At 43.5% G+C, this 12748-nt stretch overlaps 1 protein-coding gene across 1 annotated transcript in view; it reads left to right on the plus strand.

Moving 5' to 3' along the window:
- The window catches only part of afg2a (AAA ATPase AFG2A), a 159688-nt gene that overhangs the window by 21755 nt on the left and 125185 nt on the right, over nucleotides 1-12748 (plus strand). Inside the window, exon 11 of the mRNA XM_033632820.2 lies at nucleotides 8227-8381. Coding sequence (XP_033488711.2) covers nucleotides 8227-8381 — 155 coding nt within the window. The remainder of the gene's footprint in view (nucleotides 1-8226; nucleotides 8382-12748) is intronic.

The following is a 12748-nucleotide window of genomic DNA, read 5'->3' on the forward strand; positions in this document are numbered from 1 at the left end:
TTAAGACCATCCCTGTTGAAAAACCACAAATAAGCGTCCTCTCTTCTCCCTGGCCGGCTTCAGCTCTGTTAAATGAGTTCTTCCCTCTCTTCCATACCTAGTTTAGGCCCTGGTGTGATGTTTTGCAAATGTGCATTCTTGTACATTTAGGGGCCCCTTCTTCTCTCAATTCCCACTAGATCTCTGGCGAATTTGAAGCATTCTGGAAAAGGAGGAGTAGAAGAAGAAAATGAGTCCACATAAGGTTCAGATTAAATTGTGTTGTGTTGCCTCTTTTCTTTCCTCCTCCCTTCCCATCGGATGTTTTCATAACTAAACCAAATGTGTGCTCGGAGTCAGCCAAGAGCAGTCAGGAGAGAGAATCCCTAAAGCAAAATGTTAAAGTCACATCGTTGAATCAAGTTTCCACTGCCCTCTGGGCGTCCAGGCCGGACTCAGAGCTCTGCGGCTTATGAAGCCCATTTCCCCTCTGGTCGGGTTGTTTCTCTGTGAGGCTTTTCATTACTGCTGGAAGAGTGCTAGATTACTCTAGACTCTTTCAGATAATACTTGATGAAACATTTATGAAACATTTGTCAGCTGCATTTTTCAGTCCCCAGAGCTACAGACCAGACCCTTTAAACCAGCTGTCAGTCTGCGCTTACTGTTATAAATTATTATCTAACTGTAAGTGCTGGATTAAGTTAAATCTAGAGATATAACTTTTGCAGAAAAGTTTGCAAGACCTCCAAATTTGTTATGAAAAAAAGCCAAAAAAGGTTTGCCTTTCTCCGGTAAAGCATCATATATTAATGCTGCAGAAGACTTTTTCTTAATGAGTTGCATGTGTTTTTGAGCAAGTTGTATATTTTTACGTTATTCTGTTCTTAACCTCTTCTACTACACACCTTCCTACAATAGACTATTTTTTGTCTTTTTTTACGGGGGACAGGAGGTTAATAGTGGGATATAGCAGGTCAACAGTATATGCCACATAGAAGGGGTATACATCATCTGAGAGCTAGGAACCTGAAGATTAATTTGATGCAGCACTGTTTCAAGTTTTTCTGGTTATACATATGTCATAAACATTGTGTTTTGATCAGGTGCCGATTCAAACTTTGAAAGTTTAGAGTTTAAAAGGGCTTAGAAGATTATGATGGAAGCATGTTATGGCCATTTACATGCTCAATTATGTCTCATACGTTGTTGCATCAATTTTGGGGTTGAAGCATTTTTTTACCACTTAATATAAATGGTCAATAATCTCTCTAAAATACCACAGTAAGTAAGAAACCCTCTGTTCTGGAAACTGCTAAAAAAAAGCCTCCTTATTATCAATTTATCTATGAAAGTTATACACCCTCTGAATGCTCAAGGTCTCTAGTTCGTGGTTGTCAGATTTCACGAGGCTGTAATTATCCTAGAGATCACGATAGGTCATTTCATACAGGGAGGTCAAGTTTCAACTTTCACAACAGTGAAATGGTCACTATGGGGGCTAACATCATCGCACATAGATAAAACCAGACTCACTGAATCCACAAGAGTCTCAGCTTTCCTGTCATACCCATTTTATGCAATTCCAGGACTGTTGAGTGACCCGGGTGTGCAGGAATATTCATTGTTTTTGCCTAAAACTGCATTGCACTGGCATAAAGTGGGCATGTCTGTAAAACGAAGAGTCGTGGGTACCCATAGAACCCATTATCATTCAGATATCTTGAGGTGAGAGGTCGAGGAACCCCTTTGTAAATGGTCATGTCAGTTTTTCCCTCGCCAGAATTTAGCCTAACTTTGGAGCATTATTTAACCCACTTCCCAACAACCTAGCATGATATAGTTACCAATGGATGCCTTAGGTCTTCTAGTTTAATATGATACCAATATCATCATAGCTGAGGCAGCTACAGCCTCTGAAAGACCGCAATGTTGGCCAGGAATGCCGGCATCCCCATGGAGTGAAAGAGGTTAAAAAAATGCATTCAAAGACTTTATTTCTTGCAAATTTGGGGTTTTCCATCTAAATTTTATCTATAATTTTGAATTCTATTTTTTTCATGATTTTTTTGTGTAGTCATGTACAGACTGTTGTCTTGCTCTGTAGATATCTGAGGATTGTCTTTAACAGACCCTGATCATTGCATCACGTTATGTGTACTGTTTCTCTCCCCTGTGAGTCTTCTTCAACTCTGGGTGAAGCATCTTTTATCTTTTTCAACATGATCAGCACGCAGACGTCTCTTGGGTTTTCTCCCCTGTCCCATCATCCTCTCATCCCTGAAGGAGGCCGAGGCCCTCCACTTTCGCAGGGCAGGCAGCTCATGGTTTGGGGTTAGTGCATATGGCGTTGTGGCTGGTGCTCCTCGTCTCCCTCCTCGCCTCAGCTTCCTTCCACATCCTGTCTTGTCTTGCCCTGTCCCTTCCACTCAGACCAGATGTTTTTGTGCAGACTGAGCAGCGCCGGTCTGAAGCTTTAACGCAGATGAAGAGCTGGAGCGGCAGCCAGGTGGAATGATGGGATGTTTAGACCTCTGGGGATCAAGAGTGAGAAGGAGGGTGGGCGGACGGGGATAGAGAGTGAAAGAGCGAGAAAAAGACATCATACACTGGGGGGCCGGGACTGGGGAACACATTGACCCCGGCTTGGTGTGCTCGCCAAAGACAAACCTGCCTGCATTAATTGTGTTTCTTTTTCTCTTCTTCTTCTCTGTCTGTCTTTCTCTCTGTCTGTCTCTCGCCTAGTCGGAAGGGTCCTGGAAAATATAAACAGGATGCAGTCTTGTCTGATCGTAAATCCCCTCTCGTCTGCTCCCTGGCCCCCGGCCCTGGACCACGTCCGTTCCCCTCCAGCCCTCACCACCCCAACTCCCGCTCAGACCCCCCCTCCCCCTTTTAGTTCAGAAGGGGAAGCCAAAAGTTTCTGTGTGTGCATCTGTGTGATGTGTGCACATGTGCATCGGGAATGGTTGTGTGTCTAATATACTGTTACCCAACTCTGGGGTTGGAAACGTGGTTGTGGGCTGGTTTTGTAACTACTAATCATTGTTCACATTTAGCGTGTAATTCACTCCAGGAAGACCTGTCCTCCCACCTGTAGGGGTTAAATCTGCACAGCTGGATGCAAGCTGATGCACACATTGTAGCTCTGCTTTTTTCACACGTTCTTATTTGCCGATTTAGTAATGATTGCGTGCAATATTGCAACCAGACCGAGCTGTTTTTCTATAATGTGAAGTGGAGGAAATTACAAGCAGAAACGCACTAAAAAGATCCCCCGTGCACTTGACTGATTCTCTCAGCAAAGTTGCAAATGTTTGCACATTGTTGAAGACTTCTATCATGACCGGCATATCAAACTCTTGCCAAGATTTTGAAAACTCATTTGGGAAAACTCTCCTTGAACAAAACCTAAATTTGAAATAACATCCTATACTGATGACAAGCTGCAGAAACAAGGTCCTTAATCAATCTTCATTTCCTATCGGACAGAGATAACAACTCAAGTGGTTGTTGAAACAGAAATCCAATGACAGGAAGGTCATCGATTTAAATCTTCAGACTGACTGTGAAAAAGACTGGAAGGTGAAAAGAAAGTTCCTGCAGTTATGCTTACATAGCTTCCTTTGAGCAAGGCAATCAACCATAACTGCTTGGTGTCCAACAATAGAAGACAGAGATGTTTTTCCGGGAAAATCCCCAACGACAGAGGGTGAACTGCAGCTGAATAAATCTGGAGAGTCAGAGGAGCTGCTGTTTAACTTTTACTGACATCCACAGTTTTCCTCATCATGAGACACCTGAATGTGCTGGATACATTTGAAGATACTGTAGGTTTGTTTACAGGGATTCTTGGGATCTTTTGAAGTGGGGTTGTATGAGGTACTTATCCATAGTGTATTACCAGTCGGCGCGACCTCACTTTGGAGAAGCAGGCTAGGGCAGTGGTTCTCAAATGGTGTGTGCTGTGATGCCAATCTAGGTGTGCTGTGGGATACAAAAAGTTATGAATGAATTTTTAATTGACTCTATCAGTATGTTGTGTGCACTGTTTCCCAATTAAGAGGTAAACTCTAGCTAAAAAATGTAATTTAATCACTGGGAACCTATCTGTTGCTGTCCATGTATAGGAGTTTTAAGTGTGTGACACATCAGAAGCCCTGATTGGCAGCCAGTGTGAGGGATCACAACGATTAAAAGGACAAAGCTGCGAGTAGGACAATGGATCGCTTTACTGTACGGAGGAAATTACAGCAAAGCACCAGCGAAGACGATATGAGTTCTTTGGATGTATAAAACAGCGTTGTTGGCTACCCACTGGAGCTAACATTAAATAGCTGTTTAGATTGCACATACAAATACAGTACAGGCCAAAAGTTTGGACACACCTTCTCATTCAATGCGTTTTCTTTATTTTCATGACTATTTACATTGTAGATTCTCACTGAAGGCATCAGAACTATGAATGAACACATGTGGATTTATGTACTTAACAAAAAAAGGTGAAATAACTGAAAACATGTTTTATATTCTAGTTTCTTCAAAATAGCCACCCTTTGCTCTGATTACTGCTTTGCACACTCTTGGCATTCTCTCCATGAGCTTCAAGAGGTAGTCACCTGAAATGGTTTCTACTTCACAGGTGTGCCTTATCAGGGTTAATTAGTGGAATTTCTTGCTTTATCAATGGGGTTGGGACCATCAGTTGTGTTGTGCAGAAGTCAGGTTAATACACAGCCGACAGCCCTATTGGACAACTGTTAAAATTCATATTATGGCAAGAACCAATCAGCTAACTAAAGAAAAACGAGTGACCATCATTACTTTAAGAAATGAAGGTCAGTCAGTCCGGAAAATTGCAAAAACTTTAAACGTGTCCCCAAGTGGAGTCGCAAAAACCATCAAGCGCTACAGCGAAACTGGCACACATGAGGACCGACCCAGGAAAGGAAGACCAAGAATCACCTCTGCTTCTGAGGATAAGTTCATCCGAGTCACCAGCCTCAGAAATCGCAAGTTAACAGCAGCTCAGATCAGAGACTAGATGAATGCCACACAGAGTTCTAGCAGCAGACCCATCTCTAGAACAACTGTTAAGAGGAGACTGCGCCAATCAGGCCTTCATGGTCAAATAGCTGCTAGGAAACCACTGCTAAGGAGAGGCAACAAGCAGAAGAGATTTGTTTGGGCCAAGAAACACAAGGAATGGACATTAGACCAGTGGAAATCTGTGCTTTGGTCTGATGAGTCCAAATTTGAGATCTTTGGTTCCAACCGCCGTGTCTTTGTGAGATGCAGAAAAGGTGAACGGATGGATTCCACATGCCTGGTTCCCACTGTGAAGCATGGAGGAGGAGGTGTGATGGTGTGGGGGTGTTTTGCTGGTGACACTGTTGGGGATTTATTCAAAATTGAAGGCACACTGAACCAGCATGGCTACCACAGCATCCTGCAGCGACATGCCATCCCATCCGGTTTGCGTTTAGTTGGATGATCATTTATTTTTCAACAGGACAATGACCCCAAACACACCTCCAGGCTGTGTAAGGGCTATTTGACCAAGAAGGAGAGTGATGGAGTGCTGCGGCAGATGACCTGGCCTCCACAGTCACCGGACCTGAACCCAATCGAGATGGTTTGGGGTGAGCTGGACCGCAGAGTGAAGGCAAAGGGGCCAACAAGTGCTAAACACCTCTGGGAACTCCTTCAAGACTGTTGGAAAACCATTTCAGGTGACTACCTCTTGAAGCTCATGGAGAGAATGCCAAGAGTGTGCAAAGCAGTAATCAGAGCAAAGGGTGGCTATTTTGAAGAAACTAGAATATAAAACATGTTTTCAGTTATTTTACCTTTTTTTGTTAAGTACATAACTCCACATGTGTTCATTCATAGTTTTGATGCCTTCAGTGAGAATCTACAATGTAAATAGTCATGAAAATAAAGAAAACGCATTGAATGAGAAGGTGTGTCCAAACTTTTGGCCTGTACTGTATACATGTTGAAACTTTTGTCAATATACAGATGGTACACATCGTTAGCTTGGTTAGATTCTCCACAATTCAGTGGTTCAGTTGATTTTACCAAAACCACGAGCACCAGAGGAGACCGTAATTCAGATTTACCGGCATGACTCCCTTCCTCTGAAGCTGTCATGAAGTCAAAATATGTGTCAATTCCTCGATTATGCAGTAAGTTATTCATGCTCTTTTAGTCCGAAAGGGTCCAACGATCAAAAGAATCAAAGGGTTTTTCATGAAAACGTATTGTTTTAACAGCATAAAGTGGTGTTGTGTTGATACGCTGGGTGCTGTAATCCTCAAGTGCAGTAAAATGAGCATCTACATTCTCTGTCTGTCGGAGCTAGATCAAATGAATAATTGATATGTTATACGAAGCCTAATTTCAGATACAAAATTGTATTTCCCATCTTGGCTGGGCAACAGTCATGTAAAAGAAATTAAAGGCCTGTCCCATACAGACGCTTGTCCCAAATACAGGCTCATCGATTTCAGTGATGTGAGCAAATAATAGCTTTGAAATTAAGGTCAAAGTTTTACAGTATTGCTAATTTTTTTAGGTGGGCGGCACAGTGGTACAGTGGTTAGCATTGTTACCTCACAGCAAGAGGGTTCCTGGTTCGAACCCAGGATGGGGCGGGGGCCTGTGCACAGTCTGCATGCTCTCCCAGTGTCAGTGTGGGTTTTCTCTGGGTTAGGTTAATCAAAATAGCAGTTACATTAAATGAATGAATGAACTTTTTTAGGTGGCTAAAACATGTTATGTTGCTGCCCTCATCCACAGCAGTACATTACTTAGCTTCTGTGACAGTACTCCTGTGTGCTTCTCCAAACCAGGGGTGTGCTGACTTCCACTACTGCAGGTAGTACGCTGACTATGGATAAATACCTCATGTAACCCCACTTTAAAAGATACAAACTTCCCTTATAAGGCCATCGTCTAATTGTTTTGACGCGAGTTCTGACAAATTGTGCACTGTTAATAAACTAAACCTGATGTGACAAAAAAGGAGAGACCTTTGAAGCACATCAGAGATGTAGCATAAGCAAAACAAATCATGCGTCCATGCATCACCTCAGAATCCAAAAGTGAACTCATTTAAACAGCTGGATGTTTCCACAAGGCATAATCTTTAGCTTTAGCATTGCACACAGCCAAATTTTAAGCTTGGTGATTGGATGTTTTGTTGTGGACTTCTCCCTGTACTCTTCACATACACAGGCTTGTACCTTTGACTTGTTTTTATCAAACAGCCACATCGCTTGACACAGCTGCTCATCTTTTGTACATGTGATCCAATCAGGAGAGTTTCACGTCCACCGAGGTATTGAAAGTACTCCAACTGTCAGTCACTTCACATGCAGACCATGAATAGGACTTTTACTTTGGCACCCTGGATGCCTGAAATAACTCCAAACACTTCACACCGCTTGATTAGCACAATTCAGGAAGAGCGTGCATGTTTAATAACCCTTCCTGTGCATAAATACAATCTCTGTCTTAACTCACTCATCACCTCTGTGTTTTGCGGAGCTGTCTGTGCCCAGATCTTTTTTTTCTCCAGATCAATCTGCTCTGACCTCTTTTGCAATGCAAAACAAAAGCCCATTCTTGATATTGACACATCCGTGTTTGTTTGGCTGTCTTCTTTTTGTTCAGATGCTGAAGTCTCTGGAATTGACGGTATTCAAACCTTAAGCGCTTCAATTACACTTCCCTTCCCTTCGGCCTGCTCTCTTTTTTCCCCCAGTAACGCGGGCCCAATTATTTCCTCGGTCAAAAGGGGAATTAGTGTTCATTTTGAGATTTGCATTCACTAGGCGTGTATCATCACAGCGTGTACGAGCCTGAATGTTTTGAGTAAAAAGTTGGACTGGGTGCGTGTGGGTTTGGATTGAAAACCCTAAAGCCACAACGACACTCGCATTGCTTCTTTAGGAAAACAAACAGCAGTTTCATATCCCTTTTTATGCCTCAAATCACAGGCTTTTATTTTATAAATGATTCACCATTTCTGTTGTGATATGTGGACCTGAGGACTCTTTTCCATCTCTTTAAGCCATGGCATTATCTTGTTTTTTCTGAGTCTAACTCAATTCCGCAACTTTGGATTTATTGATATATATTTTGTCTTTGTAAAGCATGACTTTGTCAAGAAAAGGTCAGTTAGTTTTTTCTTTTGCTGATCCAATAGGAGAGAATTAAAATGTGTACACCCTCTTTCTACAGGTTTGCATGCACTGAGGCGAGCACTGGGAGGTTCCCACCAACCATCGGACCAGCAGCTGACAGGGACTGTGACCGTCACTCTGCAGGACCTCCAGTGGGCCATGTCTGTTGTGAAGCCAAGTGCAATGAGGGAGGTCGCTATCGATGTCCCCAAGGTACAGTAACCTCTCTTGATCACCGCTACCTCTGTCTCCATCTCGCTCATTTGTTCATGAACACACCATCGCTTTCCTTTTTTACACAAGTTGAAGAGCCAACAGCTTTGTTTTAAAAGTCAAGAAACAATACGAAAATATCTTTCCTTCATCCTAATATTAATACTAATGGATCTTGGGGCTGTCTTAACAAATACAGCTGTACACAAGTTGTAGCCGCAGCATCTTCTTCCGCTGGTTTGTTTGACCAATCAGCAGTGCAAACTGCAAACTTTGCCCCAATGTTTCTTGAGATCATTTCAGTACTACCTCCGGAGCAGGGACTGAATTTAGTTCCTGGTACCACGAGTCAAAATACAGGAAAGGTTTCTCATTCATTCATTTCCGTAACCGCTTATCCTGTCAGGGGTCGCGGGGGGGCTGGAGCCTATCCCAGCTGACACTGGGCGAGAGGCGAAACCTGGACAGGTCTCCAGACTATCACAGGGCTGACACATAAGCCCTTTTTAGATAAGAATTGTGCAAATTTGCAGGAAAGCCCAATCAGTCTTTTTTCAGCATTGGCAGTATAAAAGCAAAATCGGGGAGTGCAGCAAAATGCCGCCTGCCTACTTTTGTTCATCCAGAATGTGCCTTTTTCGGGGCAATGGGGGGCGTGAGCAAGTAACAAAATGTGTAGCTCAGCGTGTGACATAAACAGTGACGTGGGAGGGAAGCCGTGGCTGGTCAGTCCTTCGGCGATTCTCTCGTAAGTCGGCCCGTCCTTCACCGTCCCCATCATCTGACGGTAAATGGCCTCTTTGTTTGCGAGGACAAGGAGGGCGCGCAATTCCTTGTCTCCCCAGCTGCTCATCTTTACAGTGTCTGTCAGGTTTGTGTTTCCCTCTTGCTTCTAGCTGCTCACTACTTCCTGCTATCAGCTGTTTCCAGTTTATCCACCGCCAGTGGGTCGCACGTGCGGCGTCATAAACAGCTCCTCCCACAAGTCATCAACAGCCCCTCCTGTGGCGGAAGGGTGCCTCGGTCTGTTTAAACTAAAAGGGTTCCGCCAATACGACTACCCTACGAGGGGGAAAATTGGGCACCTCGCATCAACTCGCCTGTCTGGCTCTGTGTGTCTAAATGCTCGCAGCTGGCCGGCAAAAGTTCCAACATTTACGGAAAATCTGGCAGTGTAAAAGGGGCTTTAGAGACAGACAACCATTCACACTCACATTCACACTTACGTACAAATTAGAGTCACCAATTAACCTGCATGTCTTTGGATTGTGGGAGGAAGCCGGAGTACCTGGAGAGAACCCACGCTGACACGGGGAGAACATGCAAACTCAACACAGAAGGGCTCCCCCACCCTGAGATTCGAATCCGCCACCACGGGTTCAACCCAGGATCCCTCTTGCTGTGAAGCGACTATGCTAACCACTGCACCACCATGCAAGGTTCCTGAGTTCCTGAAATGGTTCCTGGTTTCCTAGAAAAGTTCCTGTTGTGTAAACAGACTATAAACCTAAATACAGGGCTGTCTGCAGTTATTGTAGTCAGCGAATAAAATACAATTGGAAAATTGATGCTTTCCAGGCCTGACAGATCTACGTAGCTGTTAAATCTTGCCAAATGTGTCTGTGTTTTGCGCTAAATTGGCCAAGAAATGCAGCTGGTCAAAAGAAGTAATTAAAGTTTATTAGCACCTTTCTAGAGCAGACATTACAAAGTGAATCACATGAAATACAGACATAATACAATGTCATATCTATATATAGAGTTTAATCCACTGACGTGTAAACAGGTGGGTCATGAGCTGCTTTTTAAAGGTGGACGTAGATCTTAAGTCAAAGTTTAAGGATTAATTTTTAGGCCTGGACTGCAGTATGGTGACCTGTGGTCAGAAGACCTCTTGACATCTACTGCTGACAGAAGGCTACAGTCACTAACTGATGTCAGAATATGATAAAGAGCCAGTCTAAAGAAATCAAGATTTGTGTTGTAGAAGACATTTTAGAGGACACGGTCAAAGTTAGAGAGAAGAGAGTGAATGATCAGTCCAGATGTATAAGGGATTTGTTCTCCCAAAAAACATGCATATACGCCTTTTCCCACACATAAACTGGTATTGATAGAGGAAGAATGTGCACACCTCACACATCACCAGGTGTACACACAGTTTTAACTGCGACAGGTGCCATTGAGATGATGAGAAGGAGTTCGAACATGAGTTGTGAGATGGGTAACATTGTTTTCAGGTTGTCGGCAGTTTCACAGATTTTCCTCTCCACAAAGCATTTTGCAAAGTCAGTGTCAACAAGAGCCCTATGACTGAATCACCGGACATCCCTCTGATGTTTAATAATAATGGTAATCGTGGTTTTACTGCAATGACGGTTGGCAGAAACATCTGATGAATAAGTAACAGGGACGCTACAAATGGCGGCTCCTCTGGCACCTCACCGATGCGACATAGTCTATGAAATTGCACTTTCTTTGCGGTATTTCTCAGACAGGTCTAATGAGTGGTATTATTATCCAAGCTGTTTCTGTATCCATTTATGGTGAAATTTGGGGAGTGGAAATGAGGCTCATGCATGTGCACCCAGCTCCAAAATGATTTGAGATTTATAAAACAAATGTGCGTACATGCTGCTTTATAAATTTGGCAAAAAGAGTGCATATGTACATTTTATGTCTTCATATGTATGAACGTATGTATGTAGTTTTAGTCAGAATCCACACCCACTCTTTTTGCATCTGGCCCCAGATGCCAGAGGGTAAACCACACGGATCCAAGGGTAGGGATAGGAATTGATACTGTTTTACTGATATCAATGCCGTCATCGATTCTTCTTATTGGTGCGATTGTTCATCAACTCCCTTGATTCCTGATCTACCCTCTGTGTGGGAAAAAAGGAGGCCTACACAGGTTTTCAGCGTCAACACAACTGTTTTATTATCTCTGTGTCTGAACACAGTGTAGCAACAGTCAGTCTGTCGTCATCAAAATAGATAAAATGAGGAAACATTTGTACAGCATTCATTCTCATTTAGGTTGTCAGATATGTGACATTCCTGGACTTCAAGCCCATGTTGTGTAGAACGATGTGTCAGTTGAAATCATCGTTTTACAGAAATCACAGCAGCACTGTTGTCATTTTTCTTTGTGAAATGAAACCACACTTTGGAGCATTTCGTCCTCTCCGCCATGACTCAGTTTCCAGCAGTGTAGATGCATGAGTTTGAAGTCATTGTCTTTGCAATGCGCAACTGTCAGCATTGATAAAAAGAACTGATAAGCTCAGCTGAGCTTGCGGTGGGGCTGGAGTCTATCCCAGCTGACATTGGGCGAGAGGCGGGGTTCACCCTGGACAGGTCACCAGACTATCACAGGGCTGACACATAGAGACAGACAACCATTCACATTCACACCTACGGACAATTTAGAGTCACCAATTAACCTGCATGTCTTTGGACTGTGGGAGGAAGCTGGAGCACCTGGAGGAAACCCACGCTGACACAGGGAGAACATGCAAACTCCACACAGAAGGGTTCCCATACCCCAGGCTTCGAACTGGGAACACTCTTGTTGTGAGGCAACAGTGCTAACCACTGAGCGCTGGAAAAACGCAGATATAGCAAGGCAAAATGACAAGCAGAGTGAATCTGGGATTGGCTTTCACTTTAGCTGGCTATACTGTTTACAAACAGTCACCGACATTTCCTGCATAGTAAACCTTTAATTTTAACTGAGGCTGCGTGCTACATGTCACAGACTACTGAGGGAAAAATCATGCAAGGAAAAAATAATCATTAAGAGGCCTGCCTGGTTTATGACATCATCTGTACTGACACAATCTGTATCGGAACCTTTGTTTATAATCAGCATTAGTTGTGTCTCAGTTGCATTCAACCTTGCGATGGCCCTACAAGGAAGCAGACTGGTTTACATCACTCACAGTCTTTGCTTCATTTAAAGCACCAAACAAATTTCTAACCCAAACAGCGTCACCACTTATTGCCACAAGAAGAACTAAAAGCTCATCAACAGCAGCTCCCTTTTCCCTCTAATGCACATTCAGAAAATCCCTTAACTACTCTTTGGACCACTGACCACCGAATCACCGGCACTTAAAAGACAGGGTCAGGCCAAGGAAGAGTGGAAATGACCCCGTGGCTATTTTACCCTCCACTGCAATGAAGATGAATCGCTTTGCTCTCAGCGGATGGAGGGAGAAAGAGGGAGCAGGGGAGGGGAAGGAGGGATGAGAGGACAGTGGTGAGACTCCAGGATGTTTTGGAGTTTGCATGTGCAAGACATAACGGACAGGAAGAGGGCTAACATCATCCTCCACCGGTAATTGAAAGCAGATCGGGTCGCT

The sequence above is a fragment of the Epinephelus lanceolatus genome, chromosome 7, assembly GCF_041903045.1.
Source record: "Epinephelus lanceolatus isolate andai-2023 chromosome 7, ASM4190304v1, whole genome shotgun sequence".
Lineage (NCBI taxonomy): Eukaryota > Metazoa > Chordata > Actinopteri > Perciformes > Serranidae > Epinephelus > Epinephelus lanceolatus.